The 22,895-nt window shown below is 43.6% G+C and overlaps 1 protein-coding gene across 1 annotated transcript; it reads right to left on the bottom strand.

The window, feature by feature from the left end:
* Nucleotides 1–21,813: 21,813 nt before the first annotated feature.
* On the bottom strand, nt 21,814–22,605 carry LOC102807129 (uncharacterized). The gene has a single exon (XM_006813717.2). It carries the CDS (start codon nt 22,603–22,605, stop codon nt 21,814–21,816), a length of 792 nt encoding a protein of 263 aa, XP_006813780.2.
* Between the last annotated feature and the right edge of the window lie 290 nt (nt 22,606–22,895).

Raw genomic sequence — 22,895 nt, 5'->3', positions numbered from 1 at the left:
GTGCAAAGTGTGACACTAGAGTGGAATGTAGTCGTTAAGTGGTGCAAAGTGTGAAACTAGAGTGCAATGCAGTCGTTAAGTGGTGCAAAGTGTGACACTAGAGTGGAATGCAGTCGTTAAGTGTGCAAAGTGTGAAACTAGAGTGGAATGCAGTCGTTAAGTGGTGCAACGTGTGACACTAGAGTGGAATGTAGTTGTTAAGTGGTGCAAAGTGTGCAACTAGAGTGGAAAGCAATCGTTAAGTGGTGCAAAGTGTGCAACTAGAGTGGAATGTAGTCGTTAAGTGGTGCAAAGAGTGAAACTAGAGTGGAATGTAGTCGTTGAGTGGTGCAAAGAGTGAAACTAGAGTGAAATGCAGTCGTTAAGTGGTGCAAAGTGTGCAACTAGAGTGGAAAGCAGTCGTTAAGTGGTGCAAAGTGTGAAACTAGAGTGGAATGTAGTCGTTAAGTGGTGCAAAGAGAGAAACTAGAGTGGAATGTACTCGTTAAGTGGTGCAAAGTGTGAAACTAGAGAGGAATGCAGTCGTTAAGTGGTGCAAAGTGTGACACTAGAGTGGAATGCAGTCGTTAAGTGGTGCGAAGTGTTTAACTAGAGTGGAATGCAGTCGTTAAGTGGTACAAAGTGTGAAACTTGAGTGGAATGCAGTCGTTAAGTCGTGCAAAGTGTGAAACTAGAGTGGAATGCAGTCGTTAAGTGGTGCAAAGTGAGAAACTAGAGTGGAATGCAGTCGTTAAGTGGTGCAAAGTGTGACACTAGAGTGGAATGTAGTCGATAAGTGGTGCAAAGTGTGAAACTAGAGTGGTATGCAGTCGTTAAGTGGTGCAAAGTGTGACACTAGAGTGGAATGTAGTCGTTAAGTGGTGCAAAGTGTGACACTAGAGTGGAATGCAGTCGTTAAGTGGTGCAGTGTGCAACTAGAGTGGAAAGCAGTCGTTAAGTGGTGCAAAGTGTGCAACTAGAGTGGAATGTAGTCCTTAAGTGGTGCAAACAGTGAAACTAGAGTGGAATGTAGTCGTTAAGTGGTGCAAAGTGTGAAACTAGAGTGGAATGCAGTCATGAAGTCGTGCAAAGTGTGAAACTAGAGTGGAATGCAGTTGTTAAGTGGTGCAAAATGTGAAACTAGAGTGGAATGCAGTCGTAAAGTGGTGCAAAGTGTGACACTAGAGTGGAATGTAGTCGTTAAGTGGTGCAAAGTGTGAAACTAGAGTGGAATGCAGTCGTTAGGTGGTGCAAAGTGTGAAACTAGAGTGGAATGTAGTCGTTAAGTGGTGCAAAGTGTGAACCTAGAGTGGAATGCAGTCGTTAAGTGGTGCAAAGTGTGACACTAGAGTGGAATGCAGTCGTAAAGTGGTGCAAAGTGTGAAACTAGAGTGGAATGCAGTCGTTAAGTGGTGCAATGTGTGAAAGTAGAGTGGAATGTAGTCGTTAAGTGGTGCAAAGTGTGACACTAGAGTGGAATGCAGTCGTTAAGTGGTGCAGTGTGCAACTAGAGTGGAAAGCAGTCGTTAAGTGGTGCAAAGTGTGCAACTAGAGTGGAATGTAGTCCTTAAGTGGTGCAAACAGTGAAACTAGAGTGGAATGTAGTCGTTAAGTGGTGCAAAGTGTGACACTAGAGTGGAATGCAGTCGTAAAGTGGTGCAAAGTGTGAAACTAGAGTGGAATGCAGTCGTTAAGTGGTGCAATGTGTGAAAGTAGAGTGGAATGTAGTCGTTAAGTGGTGCAAAGAGTGAAACTAGAGTGGAATGTAGTCGTTAAGTGGTGCAAAGTGTGACACTAGAGTGGAATGTAGTCGTTAAGTGGTGCAAAGTGTGACACTAGAGTGGAATACAATCGTTAAGTGGTGCAGTGTGCAACTAGAGTGGAAAGCAGTCGTTAAGTGGTGCAAAGTGTGCAACTAGAGTGGAATGTAGTCGTTAAGTGGTGCAAACAGTGAAACTAGAGTGGAATGTAGTCGTTAAGTGGTGCAAAGTGTGAGACTAGAGTGCAATGCAGTCGTTAAGTGGTGCAAAGTGTGACACTAGAGTGGAATGCAGTCGTTAAGTGTGCAAAGTGTGAAACTAGAGTGGAATGCAGTCGTTAAGTGGTGCAACGTGTGACACTAGAGTGGAATGTAGTTGTTAAGTGGTGCAAAGTGTGCAACTAGAGTGGAAAGCAATCGTTAAGTGGTGCAAAGTGTGCAACTAGAGTGGAATGTAGTCGTTAAGTGGTGCAAAGAGTGAAACTAGAGTGGAATGTAGTCGTTGAGTGGTGCAAAGAGTGAAACTAGAGTGAAATGCAGTCGTTAAGTGGTGCAAAGTGTGCAACTAGAGTGGAAAGCAGTCGTTAAGTGGTGCAAAGTGTGAAACTAGAGTGGAATGTAGTCGTTAAGTGGTGCAAAGAGAGAAACTAGAGTGGAATGTAGTCGTTAAGTGGTGCAAAGTGTGAAACTAGAGTGGAATGCAGTCGTTAAGTGGTGCAAAGTGTGACACTAGAGTGGAATGCAGTCGTTAAGTGGTGCGAAGTGTTTAACTAGAGTGGAATGCAGTCGTTAAGTGGTACAAAGTGTGAAACTTGAGTGGAATGCAGTCGTTAAGTCGTGCAAAGTGTGAAACTAGAGTGGAATGCAGTCGTTAAGTGGTGCAAAGTGAGAAACTAGAGTGGAATGCAGTCGTTAAGTGGTGTAAAGTGTGACACTAGAGTGGAATGTAGTCGATAAGTGGTGCAAAGTGTGAAACTAGAGTGGTATGCAGTCGTTAAGTGGTGCAAAGTGTGACACTAGAGTGGAATGTAGTCGTTAAGTGGTGCAAAGTGTGACACTAGAGTGGAATGCAGTCGTTAAGTGGTGCAGTGTGCAACTAGAGTGGAAAGCAGTCGTTAAGTGGTGCAAAGTGTGCAACTAGAGTGGAATGTAGTCCTTAAGTGGTGCAAACAGTGAAACTAGAGTGGAATGTAGTCGTTAAGTGGTGCAAAGTGTGAAACTAGAGTGGAATGCAGTCATGAAGTCGTGCAAAGTGTGAAACTAGAGTGGAATGCAGTTGTTAAGTGGTGCAAAATGTGAAACTAGAGTGGAATGCAGTCGTAAAGTGGTGCAAAGTGTGACACTAGAGTGGAATGTAGTCGTTAAGTGGTGCAAAGTGTGAAACTAGAGTGGAATGCAGTCGTTAGGTGGTGCAAAGTGTGAAACTAGAGTGGAATGTAGTCGTTAAGTGGTGCAAAGTGTGAACCTAGAGTGGAATGCAGTCGTTAAGTGGTGCAAAGTGTGACACTAGAGTGGAATGCAGTCGTAAAGTGGTGCAAAGTGTGAAACTAGAGTGGAATGCAGTCGTTAAGTGGTGCAATGTGTGAAAGTAGAGTGGAATGTAGTCGTTAAGTGGTGCAAAGTGTGACACTAGAGTGGAATGCAGTCGTTAAGTGGTGCAGTGTGCAACTAGAGTGGAAAGCAGTCGTTAAGTGGTGCAAAGTGTGCAACTAGAGTGGAATGTAGTCCTTAAGTGGTGCAAACAGTGAAACTAGAGTGGAATGTAGTCGTTAAGTGGTGCAAAGTGTGAAACTAGAGTGGAATGCAGTCATGAAGTCGTGCAAAGTGTGAAACTAGAGTGGAATGCAGTCGTTAAGTGGTGCAAAATGTGAAACTAGAGTGGAATGCAGTCGTTAAGTGGTGCAAAGTGTGACACTAGAGTGGAATGTAGTCGATAAGTGGTGCAAAGTGTGAAACTAGAGAGGAATGCAGTCGTTAAGTGGTGCAAAGTGTGACACTAGAGTGGAATGTAGTCGTTAAGTGGTGCAAAGTGTGACACTAGAGTGGAATGCAGTCGTTAAGTGGTGCAGTGTGCAACTAGAGTGGAAAGCAGTCGTTAAGTGGTGCAAAGTGTGCAACAAGAGTGGAATGTAGTCCTTAAGTGGTGCAAACAGTGAAACTAGAGTGGAATATAGTCGTTAAGTGGTGCAAAGTGTGAAACTAGAGTGGAATGCAGTCGTTAAGTGGTACAAAGTGTGAAACTAGAGTGGAATGCAGTCGTTAAGTCGTGCAAAGTGTGAAACAAGAGTGGAATGTAGTCGTTAAGTGGTGCAAAGTGTGAAACTAGAGTGGAATGCAGTCGTTAAGTGGTGCAAACTGTGAAACTAGAGTGGAATGCAGTCGTTAGGTGGTGCAAAGTGTGACACTAGAGTGGAATGTAGTCGTTAAGTGGTGCAAAGTGTGAAACTAGAGTGGAATGCAGTCGTTAAGTGGTGCAAAGTGTGACACTAGAGTGGAATGTAGTCGTTAAGTGGTGCAAAGTGTGACACTAGAGTGGAATACAATCGTTAAGTGGTGCAGTGTGCAACTAGAGTGGAAAGCAGTCGTTAAGTGGTGCAAAGTGTGCAACTAGAGTGGAATGTAGTCGTTAAGTGGTGCAAAAAGTGAAACTAGAAAGGAATGTAGTCGTTAAGTGGTGCAAAGTGTGAAACTAGAGTGGAATGCAGTCGTTAGGTGGTGCAAAGTGTGAAACTAGAGTGGAATGTAGTCGTTAAGTGGTGCAAAGTGTGAACCTAGAGTGGAATGCAGTCGTTAAGTGGTGCAAAGTGTGACACTAGAGTGGAATGCAGTCGTAAAGTGGTGCAAAGTGTGAAACTAGAGTGGAATGCAGTCGTTAAGTGGTGCAATGTGTGAAAGTAGAGTGGAATGTAGTCGTTAAGTGGTGCAAAGAGTGAAACTAGAGTGGAATGTAGTCGTTAAGTGGTGCAAAGTGTGACACTAGAGTGGAATGTAGTCGTTAAGTGGTGCAAAGTGTGACACTAGAGTGGAATACAATCGTTAAGTGGTGCAGTGTGCAACTAGAGTGGAAAGCAGTCGTTAAGTGGTGCAAAGTGTGCAACTAGAGTGGAATGTAGTCGTTAAGTGGTGCAAACAGTGAAACTAGAGTGGAATGTAGTCGTTAAGTGGTGCAAAGTGTGAAACTAGAGTGGTATGCAGTCGTTAAGTGGTACAAAGTGTGAAACTAGAGTGGAATGCAGTCGTTAAGTCGTGCAAAGTGTGAAACTAGAGTGGAATGTCGTCGTTAAGTGGTGCAAAGTGTGAAACTAGAGTGGAATGCAGTCGTTAAGTGGTACAAAGTGTGAAACTAGAGTGGAATGCAGTCGTTAAGTCGTGCAAAGTGTGAAACAAGAGTGGAATGTAGTCGTTAAGTGGTGCAAAGTGTGAAACTAGAGTGGAATGCAGTCGTTAAGTGGTGCAAACTGTGAAACTAGAGTGGAATGCAGTCGTTAGGTGGTGCAAAGTGTGACACTAGAGTGGAATGTAGTCGTTAAGTGGTGCAAAGTGTGAAACTAGAGTGGAATGCAGTCGTTAAGTGGTGCAAAGTGTGACACTAGAGTGGAATGTAGTCGTTAAGTGGTGCAAAGTGTGACACTAGAGAGGAATAAAATCGTTAAGTGGTGCAGTGTGCAACTAGAGTGGAAAGCAGTCGTTAAGTGGTGCAAAGTGTGCAACTAGAGTGGAATGTAGTCGTTAAGTGGTGCAAACAGTGAAACTAGAAAGGAATGTAGTCGTTAAGTGGTGCAAAGTGTGAAACTAGAGTGGAATGCAGTCGTTAGGTGGTGCAAAGTGTGAAACTAGAGTGGAATGTAATCGTTAAGTGGTGCAAAGTGTGAAACTAGAGTGGAATGTAGTCGTTAAGTGGTGCAAAGTGTGAACCTAGAGTGGAATGCAGTCGTTAAGTGGTGCAAAGTGTGACACTAGAGTGGAATGCAGTCGTAAAGTGGTGCAAAGTGTGAAACTAGAGTGGAATGCAGTCGTTAAGTGGTGCAATGTGTGAAAGTAGAGTGGAATGTAGTCGTTAAGTGGTGCAAAGAGTGAAACTAGAGTGGAATGTAGTCGTTAAGTGGTGCAAAGTGTGACACTAGAATGGAATGTAGTCGTTAAGTGGTGCAAAGTGTGACACTAGAGTGGAATACAATCGTTAAGTGGTGCAGTGTGCAACTAGAGTGGAAAGCAGTCGTTAAGTGGTGCAAAGTGTGCAACTAGAGTGGAATGTAGTCGTTAAGTGGTGCAAACAGTGAAACTAGAGTGGAATGTAGTCGTTAAGTGGTGCAAACAGTGAAACTAGAGTGGAATGTAGTCGTTAAGTGGTGCAAAGTGTGAAACTAGAGTGGAATGCAGTCGTTAAGTGGTACAAAGTGTGAAACTAGAGTGGAATGCAGTCGTTAAGTCGTGCAAAGTGTGAAACTAGAGTGGAATGTCGTCGTTAAGTGGTGCAAAGTGTGAAACTAGAGTGGAATGCAGTCGTTAAGTGGTACAAAGTGTGAAACTAGAGTGGAATGCAGTCGTTAAGTCGTGCAAAGTGTGAAACAAGAGTGGAATGTAGTCGTTAAGTGGTGCAAAGTGTGAAACTAGAGTGGAATGCAGTCGTTAAGTGGTGCAAACTGTGAAACTAGAGTGGAATGCAGTCGTTAGGTGGTGCAAAGTGTGACACTAGAGTGGAATGTAGTCGTTAAGTGGTGCAAAGTGTGAAACTAGAGTGGAATGCAGTCGTTAAGTGGTGCAAAGTGTGACACTAGAGTGGAATGTAGTCGTTAAGTGGTGCAAAGTGTGACACTGGAGTGGAATACAATCGTTAAGTGGTGCAGTGTGCAACTAGAGTGGAAAGCAGTCGTTAAGTGGTGCAAAGTGTGCAACTAGAGTGGAATGTAGTCGTTAAGTGGTGCAAACAGTGAAACTAGAAAGGAATGTAGTCGTTAAGTGGTGCAAAGTGTGAAACTAGAGTGGAATGCAGTCGTTAGGTGGTGCAAAGTGTGAAACTAGAGTGGAATGTAGTCGTTAAGTGGTGCAAAGTGTGAAACTAGAGTGGAATGTAGTCGTTAAGTGGTGCAAAGTGTGAACCTAGAGTGGAATGCAGTCGTTAAGTGGTGCAAAGTGTGACACTAGAGTGGAATGCAGTCGTAAAGTGGTGCAAAGTGAGAAACTAGAGTGGAATGCAGTCGTTAAGTGGTGCAATGTGTGAAAGTAGAGTGGAATGTAGTCGTTAAGTGGTGCAAAGAGTGAAACTAGAGTGGAATGTAGTCGTTAAGTGGTGCAAAGTGTGACACTAGAATGGAATGTAGTCGTTAAGTGGTGCAAAGTGTGACACTAGAGTGGAATACAATCGTTAAGTGGTGCAGTGTGCAACTAGAGTGGAAAGCAGTCGTTAAGTGGTGCAAAGTGTGCAACTAGAGTGGAATGTAGTCGTTAAGTGGTGCAAACAGTGAAACTAGAGTGGAATGTAGTCGTTAAGTGGTGCAAAGTGTGAAACTAGAGTGGAATGCAGTCGTTAAGTGGTACAAAGTGTGAAACTAGAGTGGAATGCAGTCGTTAAGTCGTGCAAAGTGTGAAACTAGAGTGGAATGTCGTCGTTAAGTGGTGCAAAGTGTGAAACTAGAGTGGAATGCAGTCGTTAAGTGGTGCAAAGTGTGACACTAGAGTGGAATGCAGTCGTAAAGTGGTGCAAAGTGTGAAACTAGAGTGGAATGCAGTCGTTAAGTGGTGCAATGTGTGAAAGTAGAGTGGAATGTAGTCGTTAAGTGGTGCAAAGAGTGAAACTAGAGTGGAATGTAGTCGTTAAGTGGTGCAAAGTGTGACACTAGAGTGGAATGTAGTCGTTAAGTGGTGCAAAGTGTGACACTAGAGTGGAATACAATCGTTAAGTGGTGCAGTGTGCAACTAGAGTGGAAAGCAGTCGTTAAGTGGTGCAAAGTGTGCAACTAGAGTGTAATGTAGTCGTTAAGTGGTGCAAACAGTGAAACTAGAGTGGAATGTAGTCGTTAAGTGGTGCAAAGTGTGAAACTAGAGTGGAATGCAGTCGTTAAGTGGTACAAAGTGTGAAACTATAGTGGAATGCAGTCGTTAAGTCGTGCAAAGTGTGAAACTAGAGTGGAATGTCGTCGTTAAGTGGTGCAAAGTGTGAAACTAGAGTGGAATGCAGTCGTTAAGTGGTGCAAAGTGTGAAACTAGAGGGGAATGCAGTCGTTAGGTGGTGCAAAGTGTGACACTAGAGTGGAATGTAGTCGTTAAGTGGTGCAAAGTGTGAAACTAGAGTGGAATGCAGTCGTTAAGTGGTGCAAAGTGTGACACTAGAGTGGAAAGCAGTCGTTAAGTGGTGCAAAGTGTGCAACTAGAGTGGAATGTAGTCGTTAAGTGGTGCAAACAGTGAAACTAGAGTGGAATGCAGTCGTTAAGTGGTGCAGTGTGAAACTTGAGTGGAATGCAGTCGTTAAGTGGTACAAAGTGTGAAACTAGAGTGGAATGCAGTCGTTAAGTGGTGCAAACAGTGAAACTAGAGTGGAATGTAGTCGTTATGTGGTGCAAAGTGTGAAACTAGAGTGGAGTGCAGTCGTTAGGTGGTGCAAAGTGTGACACTAGAGTGGAATGTAGTCGTTAAGTGGTGCAAAGTGTGAAACTAGAGTGGAATGCAGTCGTTAAGTGGTGCAAAGTGTGACACTAGATTGGAATGTAGTCGTTAAGTGGTGCAACGTGTGAAACTAGAGTGGAATGTAGTCGTTAAGTAGTGCAAAGTGTGAAACTAGAGTGGAATGTAGTCGTTAAGTGGTGCAAAGTGTGAAACTAGAGTGGAATGCAGTCGTTAAGTGGTGCAAAGTGTGACACTAGAGTGGAATGAAGTCGTTAAGTGGTGCAAAGTGTGAAACTAGAGTGGAATGCAGTCGTTAAGTGGTGCAAAGTGTGAAACTAGAGTGGAATGCAGTCGTTAAGTGGTGCAAAGTGTGACACTAGAGTGGAATGCAGTCGTTAAGTGGTGCAAAGTGTGAAACTAGAGTGGAATGCAGTCGTTAAGTGGTGCAAAGTGTGACACTAGAGTGGAATGCAGTCGTTAAGAGGTGCAAAGTGTGAAACTAGAGTGGAATGCAGTCGTTAAGTGGAGCAAAGTGTGACACTAGAGTGGAATGTAGTCGTTAAGTGGTGCAATGTGTGAAACTAGAGTGGAATGCAGTCGTTAAGTGGTGCAAAGTGTGACACTAGAGTGGAATGTAGTCGGTAAGTGGTGCAAAGTGTGACACTAGAGTGGAATGCAGTCGTTAAGTGGTGCAGTGTGCAACTAGAGTGGAAAGTAGTCGTTAAGTGGTGCAAAGTGTGCAACTAGAGTGGAATGTAGTCGTTAAGTGGTGCAAAGAGTGAAACTAGAGTGGAATGCAGTCGTTAAGTGGTGCAAAGTGTGCAACTAGAGTGGAAAGCAGTCGTTAAGTGGTGTAAAGTGTGAAACTAGAGTGGAATGTAGTCGTTAAGTGGTGCAAAGTGTGAAACTAGAGTGGAATGCAGTCGTTAAGTGGTAAAAAGTGTGAAACTAGATTGGAATGTAGTCGTTAAGTGGTGCAACGTGTGAAACTAGAGTGGAATGTAGTCGTTAAGTAGTGCAAAGTGTGAAACTAGAGTGGAATGTAGTCGTTAAGTGGTGCAAAGTGTGAAACTAGAGTGGAATGCAGTCGTTAAGTGGTGCAAAGTGTGACACTAGAGTGGAATGAAGTCGTTAAGTGGTGCAAAGTGTGAAACTAGAGTGGAATGCAGTCGTTAAGTGGTGCAAAGTGTGAAACTAGAGTGGAATGCAGTCGTTAAGTGGTGCAAAGTGTGACACTAGAGTGGAATGCAGTCGTTAAGTGGTGCAAAGTGTGAAACTAGAGTGGAATGTAGTCGTTAAGTGGTAAAAAGTGTGAAACTAGATTGGAACGTAGTCGTTAAGTGGTGCAAACAGTGAAACTAGAGTGGAATGCCGTCGTTATGTGGTGTAAAGTGTGAAACTAGAGTGGAATGCAGTCGTCGTTAAGTAGTGCAAAGTGTGAACCTAGAGTGGAATGTAGTCATTAAGTGGTGCAAAGTGTGAAACTAGAGTGGAAAGCAGTCGTTAAGTGGTGCAAAGTGTGAAACTAGAGTGGAATGTAGTCGTTAAGTGGTGCAAAGTGTGAAACTAGAGTGGAATGCAGTCATTAAGTGGTAAAAAGTGTGAAACTAGAGTGGAAAGTAGTCGTTAAGTGGTGCAAAGTGTGAAACTAGAGTGGAATTCCGTCGTTAAGTGGTGTAAATTGTGAAACTAGAGTGGAATGCAGTCGTCGTTAAGTGGTGCAAAGTGTGAACCTAGAGTGGAATGTAGTCATTAAGTGGTGCAAAGTGTGAAACTAGAGTGGAATGCAGTCGTTATGTGGTGCAAAGTGTGAACCTAGAGTGGAATGCAGTCGTTAAGTGGTGCAAAGTGTGACACTAGAGTGGAATGTAGTCGTTAAGTGGTGCAACGTGTGACACTAGAGTGGAATGTAGTCGTTAAGTGGTGCAAAGTGTGAAACTAGAGTGGAATGCAGTCGTTAAGCGGTAGAAAGTGTGAAACTAGAGTGGAATGTAGTCGTTAAGTGGTGCAAAGTGTGCAACTAAAGTGGAAAGCAGTCGTTAAGTGGTGCAAAGTGTGAAACTAGAGTGGAATGTAGTCGTTAAGTGGTGCAAAGAGTGAAACTAGAGTGGAATGTAGTTGTTAAGTGGTGCAAAGTGTGAAACTAGAGTGGAATGCAGTCGTTAAGTGGTGCAAAGTGTGAAACTAGAGTGGAATGCAGTCGTTAAGTGGTGCAAAGTGTCACACTAGAGTGGAATGCAGTCGTTAAGTGGTGCAAACAGTGAAACTAGAGTGGAATGCAGTCGTTAAGTGGTGCAGAGTGAAACTTGAGTGGAATGCAGTCGTTAAGTGGTACAAAGTGTGAAACTAGAGTGGAATGCAGTCGTTAAGTGGTGCAAACAGTGAAACTAGAGTGGAATGTAGTCGTTAAGTGGTGCAAAGTGTGAAACTAGAGTGGAATGCAGTCGTTATGTGGTGCAAAGTGTGAAACTAGAGTGGAATGCAGTCGTTAGGTGGTGCAAAGTGTGACACTAGAGTGGAATGTAGTCGTTAAGTGGTGCAAAGTGTGAACCTAGAGTGGAATGCAGTTGTTAGGTGGTGCAAAGTTAGACACTAGAATGGAATGTAGTCGTTAAGTGGTGTGAAGTGTGAACCTAGAGTGGAATGCAGTCGTTAAGTGGTGCAAAGTGTGACACTAGATTGGAATGTAGTCGTTAAGTGGTGCAACGTGTGAAACTAGAGTGGAATGTAGTCGTTAAGTAGTGTGAAGTGTGAAACTAGAGTGGAATGTAGTCGTTAAGTGGTGCAAAGTGTGAAACTAGAGTGGAATGCAGTCGTTAAGTGGTGCAAAGTGTGACACTAGAGTGGAATGAAGTCGTTAAGTGGTGCAAAGTGTGAAACTAGAGTGGAATGCAGTCGTTAAGTGGTGCAAAGTGTGAAACTAGAGTGGAATGCAGTCGTTAAGTGGTGCAAAGTGTGACACTAGAGTGGAATGCAGTCGTTAAGTGGTGCAAAGTGTGAAACTAGAGTGGAATGCAGTCGTTAAGTGGTGCAAAGTGTGACACTAGAGTGGAATGCAGTCGTTAAGAGGTGCAAAGTGTGAAACTAGAGTGGAATGCAGTCGTTAAGTGGAGCAAAGTGTGACACTAGAGTGGAATGTAGTCGTTAAGTGGTGCAATGTGTGAAACTAGAGTGGAATGCAGTCGTTAAGTGGTGCAAAGTGTGACACTAGAGTGGAATGTAGTCGGTAAGTGGTGCAAAGTGTGACACTAGAGTGGAATGCAGTCGTTAAGTGGTGCAGTGTGCAACTAGAGTGGAAAGTAGTCGTTAAGTGGTGCAAAGTGTGCAACTAGAGTGGAATGTAGTCGTTAAGTGGTGCAAAGAGTGAAACTAGAGTGGAATGCAGTCGTTAAGTGGTGCAAAGTGTGCAACTAGAGTGGAAAGCAGTCGTTAAGTGGTGCAAAGTGTGAAACTAGAGTGGAATGTAGTCGTTAAGTGGTGCAAAGTGTGAAACTAGAGTGGAATGCAGTCGTTAAGTGGTAAAAAGTGTGAAACTAGATTGGAATGTAGTCGTTAAGTGGTGCAAAGTGTGAAACTAGAGTGGAATGCCGTCGTTAAGTGGTGTAAAGTGTGAAACTAGAGTGGAATGCAGTCGTCGTTAAGTAGTGCAAAGTGTGAACCTAGAGTGGAATGTAGTCATTAAGTGGTGCAAAGTGTGAAACTAGAGTGGAAAGCAGTCGTTAAGTGGTGCAAAGTGTGAAACTAGAGTGGAATGTAGTCGTTAAGTGGTGCAAAGTGTGAAACTAGAGTGGAATGCAGTCGTTAGGTGGTGCAAAGTGTGACACTAGAGTTGAATGCAGTTGTTAGGTGGTGCAAAGTTAGACACTAGAATGGAATGTAGTCGTTAAGTGGTGTGAAGTGTGAACCTAGAGTGGAATGCAGTCGTTAAGTGGTGCAAAGTGTGACACTAGATTGGAATGTAGTCGTTAAGTGGTGCAACGTGTGAAACTAGAGTGGAATGCAGTCGTTAAGTGGTGCAGAGTGAAACTTGAGTGGAATGCAGTCGTTAAGGGGTACAAAGTGTGAAACTAGAGTGGAATGCAGTCGTTAAGTGGTGCAAACAGTGAAACTAGAGTGGAATGTAGTCGTTAAGTGGTGCAAAGTGTGAAACTAGAGTGGAATGTAGTCGTTATGTGGTGCAAAGTGTGAAACTAGAGTGGAATGCAGTCGTTAGGTGGTGCAAAGTGTGACACTAGAGTGGAATGTAGTCGTTAAGTGGTGCAAAGTGTGAACCTAGAGTGGAATGCAGTTGTTAGGTGGTGCAAAGTTAGACACTAGAATGGAATGTAGTCGTTAAGTGGTGTGAAGTGTGAACCTAGAGTGGAATGCAGTCGTTAAGTGGTGCAAAGTGTGACACTAGATTGGAATGTAGTCGTTAAGTGGTGCAACGTGTGAAACTAGAGTGGAATGTAGTCGTTAAGTAGTGTGAAGTGTGAAACTAGAGTGGAATGTAGTCGTTAAGTGGTGCAAAGTGTGAAACTAGAGTGGAATGCAGTCGTTAAGTGGTGCAAAGTGTGACACTAGAGTGGAATGAAGTCGTTAAGTGGTGCAAAGTGTGAAACTAGAGTGGAATGCAGTCGTTAAGTGGTGCAAAGTGTGAAACTAGAGTGGAATGCAGTCGTTAAGTGGTGCAAAGTGTGACACTAGAGTGGAATGCCGTCGTTAAGTGGTGCAAAGTGTGAAACTAGAGTGGAATGCAGTCGTTAAGTGGTGCAAAGTGTGACACTAGAGTGGAATGCAGTCGTTAAGAGGTGCAAAGTGTGAAACTAGAGTGGAATGCAGTCGTTAAGTGGAGCAAAGTGTGACACTAGAGTGGAATGTAGTCGTTAAGTGGTGCAATGTGTGAAACTAGAGTGGAATGCAGTCGTTAAGTGGTGCAAAGTGTGACACTAGAGAGGAATGTAGTCGGTAAGTGGTGCAAAGTGTGACACTAGAGTGGAATGCAGTCGTTAAGTGGTGCAGTGTGCAACTAGAGTGGAAAGTAGTCGTTAAGTGGTGCAAAGTGTGCAACTATAGTGGAATGTAGTCGTTAAGTGGTGCAAAGAGTGAAACTAGAGTGGAATGCAGTCGTTAAGTGGTGCAAAGTGTGCAACTAGAGTGGAAAGCAGTCGTTAAGTGGTGCAAAGTGTGAAACTAGAGTGGAATGTAGTCGTTAAGTGGTGCAAAGTGTGAAACTAGAGTGGAATGCAGTCGTTAAGTGGTAAAAAGTGTGAAACTAGATTGGAATGTAGTCGTTAAGTGGTGCAAAGTGTGAAACTAGAGTGGAATGCCGTGGATAAGTGGTGTAACGTGTGAAACTAGAGTGGAATGCAGTCGTCGTTAAGTAGTGCAAAGTGTGAACCTAGAGTGGAATGTAGTCATTAAGTGGTGCAAAGTGTGAAACCAGAGTGGAATGTAGTCGTTAAGTGGTGCAAAGTGTGAACCTAGAGTGGAATGCAGTTGTTAGGTGGTGCAAAGTTAGACACTAGAATGGAATGTAGTCGTTAAGTGGTGTGAAGTGTGAACCTAGAGTGGAATGCAGTCGTTAAGTGGTGCAAAGTGTGACACTAGATTGGAATGTAGTCGTTAAGTGGTGCAACGTGTGAAACTAGAGTGGAATGTAGTCGTTAAGTAGTGTGAAGTGTGAAACTAGAGTGGAATGTAGTCGTTAAGTGGTGCAAAGTGTGAAACTAGAGTGGAATGCAGTCGTTAAGTGGTGCAAAGTGTGACACTAGAGTGGAATGAAGTCGTTAAGTGGTGCAAAGTGTGAAACTAGAGTGGAATGCAGTCGTTAAGTGGTGCAAAGTGTGAAACTAGAGTGGAATGCAGTCGTTAAGTGGTGCAAAGTGTGACACTAGAGTGGAATGAAGTCGTTAAGTGGTGCAAAGTGTGAAACTAGAGTGGAATGCAGTCGTTAAGTGGTGCAAAGTGTGAAACTAGAGTGGAATTCCGTCGTTAAGTGGTGTAAAGTGTGAAACTAGAGTGGAATGCAGTCGTCGTTAAGTGGTGCAAAGTGTGAACCTAGAGTGGAATGTAGTCATTAAGTGGTGCAAAGTGTGAAACTAGAGTGGAATGCAGTCGTTATGTGGTGCAAAGTGTGAACCTAGAGTGGAATGCAGTCGTTAAGTGGTGCAAAGTGTGACACTAGAGTGGAATGTAGTCGTTAAGTGGTGCAACGTGTGAAACTAGAGTGGAATGTAGTCGTTAAGTAGTGCAAAGTGTGAAACTAGAGTGGAATGTAGTCGTTAAGTGGTGCAAAGTGTGAAACTAGAGTGGAATGCAGTCGTTAAGTGGTGCAAAGTGTGAAACTAGAGTGGAATGTAGTCGTTAAGTAGTGCAAAGTGTGAAACTAGAGTGGAATGCAGTCGTTAAGCGGTAGAAAGTGTGAAACTAGAGTGGAATGTAGTCGTTAAGTGGTGCAAAGTGTGCAACTAAAGTGGAAAGCAGTCGTTAAGTGGTGCAAAGTGTGAAACTAGAGTGGAATGTAGTCGTTAAGTGGTGCAAATAGTGAAACTAGAGTGGAATGTAGTCGTTAAGTGGTGCAAAGTGTGAAACTAGAGTGGAATGCAGTCGTTAAGTGGTGCAAAGTGTGAAACTAGAGTGGAATGCAGTTGTTAAGTGGAGCAAAGTGTGACACTAGAGTGGAATGTAGTCGTTAAGTGGTGCAATGTGTGAAACTAGAGTGGAATGCAGTCGTTAAGTGGTGCAAAGTGTGACACTAGAGAGGAATGTAGTCGGTAAGTGGTGCAAAGTGTGACACTAGAGTGGAATGCAGTCGTTAAGTGGTGCAGTGTGCAACTAGAGTGGAAAGTAGTCGTTAAGTGGTGCAAAGTGTGCAACTATAGTGGAATGTAGTCGTTAAGTGGTGCAAAGAGTGAAACTAGAGTGGAATGCAGTCGTTAAGTGGTGCAAAGTGTGCAACTAGAGTGGAAAGCAGTCGTTAAGTGGTGCAAAGTGTGAAACTAGAGTGGAATGTAGTCGTTAAGTGGTGCAAAGTGTGAAACTAGAGTGGAATGCAGTCGTTAAGTGGTAAAAAGTGTGAAACTAGATTGGAATGTAGTCGTTAAGTGGTGCAAAGTGTGAAACTAGAGTGGAATGCCGTGGTTAAGTGGTGTAACGTGTGAAACTAGAGTGGAATGCAGTCGTCGTTAAGTAGTGCAAAGTGTGAACCTAGAGTGGAATGTAGTCATTAAGTGGTGCAAAGTGTGAAACCAGAGTGGAATGTAGTCGTTAAGTGGTGCAAAGTGTGAACCTAGAGTGGAATGCAGTTGTTAGGTGGTGCAAAGTTAGACACTAGAATGGAATGTAGTCGTTAAGTGGTGTGAAGTGTGAACCTAGAGTGGAATGCAGTCGTTAAGTGGTGCAAAGTGTGACACTAGATTGGAATGTAGTCGTTAAGTGGTGCAACGTGTGAAACTAGAGTGGAATGTAGTCGTTAAGTAGTGTGAAGTGTGAAACTAGAGTGGAATGTAGTCGTTAAGTGGTGCAAAGTGTGAAACTAGAGTGGAATGCAGTCGTTAAGTGGTGCAAAGTGTGACACTAGAGTGGAATGAAGTCGTTAAGTGGTGCAAAGTGTGAAACTAGAGTGGAATGCAGTCGTTAAGTGGTGCAAAGTGTGAAACTAGAGTGGAATGCAGTCGTTAAGTGGTGCAAAGTGTGACACTAGAGTGGAATGAAGTCGTTAAGTGGTGCAAAGTGTGAAACTAGAGTGGAATGCAGTCGTTAAGTGGTGCAAAGTGTGAAACTAGAGTGGAATTCCGTCGTTAAGTGGTGTAAAGTGTGAAACTAGAGTGGAATGCAGTCGTCGTTAAGTGGTGCAAAGTGTGAACCTAGAGTGGAATGTAGTCATTAAGTGGTGCAAAGTGTGAAACTAGAGTGGAATGCAGTCGTTATGTGGTGCAAAGTGTGAACCTAGAGTGGAATGCAGTCGTTAAGTGGTGCAAAGTGTGACACTAGAGTGGAATGTAGTCGTTAAGTGGTGCAACGTGTGAAACTAGAGTGGAATGTAGTCGTTAAGTAGTGCAAAGTGTGAAACTAGAGTGGAATGTAGTCGTTAAGTGGTGCAAAGTGTGAAACTAGAGTGGAATGCAGTCGTTAAGTGGTGCAAAGTGTGAAACTAGAGTGGAATGTAGTCGTTAAGTAGTGCAAAGTGTGAAACTAGAGTGGAATGCAGTCGTTAAGCGGTAGAAAGTGTGAAACTAGAGTGGAATGTAGTCGTTAAGTGGTGCAAAGTGTGCAACTAAAGTGGAAAGCAGTCGTTAAGTGGTGCAAAGTGTGAAACTAGAGTGGAATGTAGTCGTTAAGTGGTGCAAATAGTGAAACTAGAGTGGAATGTAGTCGTTAAGTGGTGCAAAGTGTGAAACTAGAGTGGAATGCAGTCGTTAAGTGGTGCAAAGTGTGAAACTAGAGTGGAATGCAGTCGTTAAGTGGTGCAAAGTGTCACACTAGAGTGGAATGCAGTCGTTAAGTGGTGCAAACAGTGAAACTAGAGTGGAATGCAGTCGTTAAGTGGTGCAGAGTGAAACTTGAGTGGAATGCAGTCGTTAAGGGGTACAAAGTGTGAAACTAGAGTGGAATGCAGTCGTTAAGTGGTGCAAACAGTGAAACTAGAGTGGAATGTAGTCGTTAAGTGGTGCAAAGTGTGAAACTAGAGTGGAATGTAGTCGTTATGTGGTGCAAAGTGTGAAACTAGAGTGGAATGCAGTCGTTAGGTGGTGCAAAGTGTGACACTAGAGTGGAATGTAGTCGTTAAGTGGTGCAAAGTGTGAACCTAGAGTGGAATGCAGTTGTTAGGTGGTGCAAAGTTAGACACTAGAATGGAATGTAGTCGTTAAGTGGTGTGAAGTGTGAACCTAGAGTGGAATGCAGTCGTTAAGTGGTGCAAAGTGTGACACTAGATTGGAATGTAGTCGTTAAGTGGTGCAACGTGTGAAACTAGAGTGGAATGTAGTCGTTAAGTAGTGTGAAGTGTGAAACTAGAGTGGAATGTAGTCGTTAAGTGGTGCAAAGTGTGAAACTAGAGTGGAATGCAGTCGTTAAGTGGTGCAAAGTGTGACACTAGAGTGGAATGAAGTCGTTAAGTGGTGCAAAGTGTGAAACTAGAGTGGAATGCAGTCGTTAAGTGGTGCAAAGTGTGAAACTAGAGTGGAATGCAGTCGTTAAGTGGTGCAAAGTGTGACACTAGAGTGGAATGCCGTCGTTAAGTGGTGCAAAGTGTGAAACTAGAGTGGAATGCAGTCGTTAAGTGGTGCAAAGTGTGACACTAGAGTGGAATGCAGTCGTTAAGAGGTGCAAAGTGTGAAACTAGAGTGGAATGCAGTCGTTAAGTGGAGCAAAGTGTGACACTAGAGTGGAATGTAGTCGTTAAGTGGTGCAATGTGTGAAACTAGAGTGGAATGCAGTCGTTAAGTGGTGCAAAGTGTGACACTAGAGAGGAATGTAGTCGGTAAGTGGTGCAAAGTGTGACACTAGAGTGGAATGCAGTCGTTAAGTGGTGCAGTGTGCAACTAGAGTGGAAAGTAGTCGTTAAGTGGTGCAAAGTGTGCAACTAGAGTGGAATGTAGTCGTTAAGTGGTGCAAAGAGTGAAACTAGAGTGGAATGCAGTCGTTAAGTGGTGCAAAGTGTGCAACTAGAGTGGAAAGCAGTCGTTAAGTGGTGCAAAGTGTGAAACTAGAGTGGAATGTAGTCGTTAAGTGGTGCAAAGTGTGAAACTAGAGTGGAATGCAGTCGTTAAGTGGTAAAAAGTGTGAAACTAGATTGGAATGTAGTCGTTAAGTGGTGCAAAGTGTGAAACTAGAGTGGAATGCCGTGGTTAAGTGGTGTAACGTGTGAAACTAGAGTGGAATGCAGTCGTCGTTAAGTAGTGCAAAGTGTGAACCTAGAGTGGAATGTAGTCATTAAGTGGTGCAAAGTGTGAAACCAGAGTGGAATGTAGTCGTTAAGTGGTGCAAAGTGTGAACCTAGAGTGGAATGCAGTTGTTAGGTGGTGCAAAGTTAGACACTAGAATGGAATGTAGTCGTTAAGTGGTGTGAAGTGTGAACCTAGAGTGGAATGCAGTCGTTAAGTGGTGCAAAGTGTGACACTAGATTGGAATGTAGTCGTTAAGTGGTGCAACGTGTGAAACTAGAGTGGAATGTAGTCGTTAAGTAGTGTGAAGTGTGAAACTAGAGTGGAATGTAGTCGTTAAGTGGTGCAAAGTGTGAAACTAGAGTGGAATGCAGTCGTTAAGTGGTGCAAAGTGTGACACTAGAGTGGAATGAAGTCGTTAAGTGGTGCAAAGTGTGAAACTAGAGTGGAATGCAGTCGTTAAGTGGTGCAAAGTGTGAAACTAGAGTGGAATGCAGTCGTTAAGTGGTGCAAAGTGTGACACTAGAGTGGAATGCAGTCGTTAAGTGGTGCAAAGTGTGAAACTAGAGTGGAATGCAGTCGTTAAGTGGTGCAAAGTGTGACACTAGAGTGGAATGCAGTCGTTAAGAGGTGCAAAGTGTGAAACTAGAGTGGAATGCAGTCGTTAAGTGGAGCAAAGTGTGACACTAGAGTGGAATGTAGTCGTTAAGTGGTGCAATGTGTGAAACTAGAGTGGAATGCAGTCGTTAAGTGGTGCAAAGTGTGACACTAGAGTGGAATGTAGTCGGTAAGTGGTGCAAAGTGTGACACTAGAGTGGAATGCAGTCGTTAAGTGGTGCAGTGTGCAACTAGAGTGGAAAGTAGTCGTTAAGTGGTGCAAAGTGTGCAACTAGAGTGGAATGTAGTCGTTAAGTGGTGCAAAGAGTGAAACTAGAGTGGAATGCAGTCGTTAAGTGGTGCAAAGTGTGCAACTAGAGTGGAAAGCAGTCGTTAAGTGGTGCAAAGTGTGAAACTAGAGTGGAATGTAGTCGTTAAGTGGTGCAAAGTGTGAAACTAGAGTGGAATGCAGTCGTTAAGTGGTAAAAAGTGTGAAACTAGATTGGAATGTAGTCGTTAAGTGGTGCAAAGTGTGAAACTAGAGTGGAATGCCGTCGTTAACTGGTGTAATGTGTGAAACTAGAGTGGAATGCAGTCGTCGTTAAGTGGTGCAAAGTGTGAACCTAGAGTGGAATGTAGTCATTAAGTGGTGCAAAGTGTGAAACTAGAGTGGAATGCAGTCGTTATGTGGTGCAAAGTGTGAACCTAGAGTGGAATGCAGTCGTTAAGTGGTGCAAAGTGTGACACTAGAGTGGAATGTAGTCGTTAAGTGGTGCAACGTGTGAAACTAGAGTGGAATGTAGTCGTTAAGTAGTGCAAAGTGTGAAACTAGAGTGGAATGTAGTCGTTAAGTGGTGCAAAGTGTGAAACTAGAGTGGAATGCAGTCGTTAAGTGGTGCAAAGTGTGAAACTAGAGTGGAATGTAGTCGTTAAGTAGTGCAAAGTGTGAAACTAGAGTGGAATGCAGTCGTTAAGTGGTGCAAAGTGTGAAACTAGAGTGGAATGCAGTCGTTAAGTGGTAGAAAGTGTGAAACTAGAGTGGAATGTAGTCGTTAAGTGGTGCAAAGTGTGCAACTAAAGTGGAATGCAGTCGTTAAGTGGTGCAAAGTGTCACACTAGAGTGGAATGCAGTCGTTAATTGGTGCAAATTGCGACACTCTAGTGGAATGCAGTCGTTAAGTGGTGCAAAGTGTGCTACTAGAGTGGAATGCAGTCGTTAAGTGGTGCAAAGTGTGAAACTAGAGTGGAATGCAGTCGTTAAGTGGTGCAAAGTGTGACAATAGAGTGGAATGCAGTCGTTAAGTGGTGCAAAGTGTGAAACTAGAGTGGAATGCAGTCGTTAAGTGGTGCAAAGTGTGACACTAGAGTGGAATGCAGTCGTTAAGTGGTGCAAAGTGTGAAACAAGAGTGGAATGTAGTCGTTAAGTAGTGCAAAGTGTGAAACTAGAGTGGAATGCAGTCGTTAAGTGGTACAAAGTGTGAAACTAGAGTGGAATGCAGTCGTTAAGTGGTACAAAGTGGGAAACAAGAGTGGAATGTAGTCGTTAAGTGGTGCAAAGTGTGAAACTAGAGTGGAATGCAGTCGTTAAGTGGTACAAAGTGTGAAACTAGAGTGGAATGCAGTCGTTAGGTGGTGCAAAGTGTGAAACTAGAGTGGAATGTAGTCGTTAAGTGGTGCAAAGTGTGCAACTAAAGTGGAATGCAGTCGTTAAGTGGTGCAAAGTGTAACACTAGAGTGGAATGTAGTCGTTAAGTGGTGCAAAAAGTGAAACTAGAGTGGAATGTAGTTGTTAAGTGGTGCAAAGTGTGAAACTATAGTGGAATGTAGTCGTTAAGTGGTGTAAAGTGTGAAACTAGAGTGGAATGCAGTCGTTAAATGGTGCAAAGTGTCACACTAGAGTGGAATGCAGTCGTTAAGTGGTGCAAAGTGTGAACCTAGAGTGGAATGCAGTCGTTAAGTGGTGCAAAGTGTGAAACTAGAGTGGAATGCAGTCGTTAAGTGGTGCAAAGTGTGACACTAGAGTGGAATGTAGTCGTTAAGTAGTGACTGCAAAGTAGTAGGGAAGTGGTGCGAAGTGTGACACGAGTGTACACTTGTGGAAAAGTGGTGCAAAGTGTGAAACGAGACTGCAAAGAAGTGGGATAGTGGTGCAAAATGTGAAAGTAGAGAGCAAAGTAGTGGAAAAGTGGTGCAAAATGTAAAACTAGTTTGCAACAAAGTAAGAAAGTGGTGCGAAGTATGAAATTAGTGTGCAAAGTAGTGGAAATACAGTGCAAAATGGTGGGAAAGTGGTGTAAAGTGTGAAACTAGAGTACACAAAAGTGGGAAAGTGGTGCAAAGTGGGAAGGTAGAGTGCAAAGTTGTGGAGAAGAGTAGCAAAGTATGATAATAGAGTACAAAAAGGTGGAGTAGTGGATGAGGTGCAAAGTGCCTAACTTGAGTGAAAAGTGTGAAAATAGAGTAGAAAGTTGTGGAATAGCGGTGCAAAAGTGTGAACATAGAGTGCAAAGCATTGGAGTAGAGAAGCAAAGTGTGATAGTAGAGTGCAAAATGGTTTAGTAGTGGTGCAAAATGCGAAACTAGAGTGCAAAGTGGTGGATTAGTGGTACATAGTGGGAAACAAGAGTGTAAAATGGTGGAATAGTTGTGCCAAGTGCGTAACCGGAGTGAAAAGTGTAAAAATAGAGGGGAAAGTTGTAGAATATTTAGGGAAAAGTGCGAAGGTAGAGTATAAAGCATCGGAGTAGAGGGGAAAAGTGTGATATTAGCATGCGAAATGGTTGAGTAGTGGTGCAAAATGAGAAACGAGAGTGTAAAATGGTGGAATACAGTGTTTCAAAGTGCGAAACTAGAATGCTAAGTGGTGGATTATTGATACAAAGTGTGAAACTCGAGTGCATAGTAGTGAAGTAGTAGTAGTCCAGAGTTTTAAATCCGGTTTGGTCCCCGAAGACGAGGGTGGCCGGATTCACCTTAAACTAGTGGCAATCGCTCTTACCCCCTCCCTCTACTTTGCACGATTTAAAGCATCCCTCATCCTCATCCCAACCTTCCCACTCTCCTCCTCCACTTGCATCTTCCACGTCTTCTTTGGCCTTCCCCCTTTCCTTGGACCACTCACCTCTAAATCAAGGGCCCTTCTTAATACATGCCCATTTTCCCTCCTCAGCACATGCCCATACCAACGTACCCCATTTGCCTTCGCCAACCGATCTACCGCTTCCTTCAAACCCAACATCTGCATCAAGTCCTCAGTTAACTTTATGTCCATCAACTTCATCCCACACATCACTCTCACCATCGCTCTCTCCGACCTCCTTAAAATACCAAGCTCATTTTCACTCAAACACCATGTCTCGCTCCCATACAGCAATGCTGATCTCACACAACTCTTATAAACTATTCCTTTCATCTCCAAGGGAAATCTCTTCCCATATAGTAGCTCTCCACATTCCCTAAACTTCACCCAAGCAAACCTTGCTTTAGCTGTCACAGCCGCCTCACACCCACCACCCACACTTACCTTGTCCCCCAGGTATGTAAACTCCTTCACTGACTCAACCTCATCACACAACTTTTCTTCCTGTTCCACCACCCTTCCAACTCCATTCTTACATCTTCCACACGCAAAATCCCTTGCCAATCTTTGGGTCACCCTCTTTATCTTTGCACATCTCCCATGTATCCACTTCCCACATTTCACACACCGCACTGAATTTGCCTTTACCCTCTTTCCACACATGCCACATGGGTCAACCTTACTCACCAAGGCTTTCTCCTCCGTCCCACTCACCATCATTTTTGTCTTTCCCCGATTTACCTTCAAACCCTTACTCTCAAATGCTTTTTTTCCATTTCACAAACTTCTCCCTCAATCCCTCCATTGTGTCATTCATCAAGACCAAGTCATCAGCATACAACATCTCTCTCATCAGCCCTTCTCTTGCGCTCTCTGTAACTACATCAATGACAACTACAAATATCAATGGTGATAGTACAGAGCCTTGATGCACACCCACCTTCACCTCAAACTCCTCTGACAACTCCGATCCTACTCTAACTCTTGTCTTTAGTGAAGTATTGGTGCAA

The sequence above is a fragment of the Saccoglossus kowalevskii genome, chromosome 15 (genome assembly GCF_978046115.1).
Source record: "Saccoglossus kowalevskii chromosome 15, keSacKowa6.1, whole genome shotgun sequence".
Taxonomy (NCBI): domain Eukaryota; kingdom Metazoa; phylum Hemichordata; class Enteropneusta; family Harrimaniidae; genus Saccoglossus; species Saccoglossus kowalevskii.
This window is presented reverse-complemented; position numbering and strand designations above follow the sequence as displayed.

Coding starts and splice junctions, on each gene's coding strand:
- LOC102807129 (XM_006813717.2), bottom strand. CDS start 22,605: ATGATGGTGAGTGGGACGGAGGAGAAAGCCTTGGTGAGTAAGGTTGAC.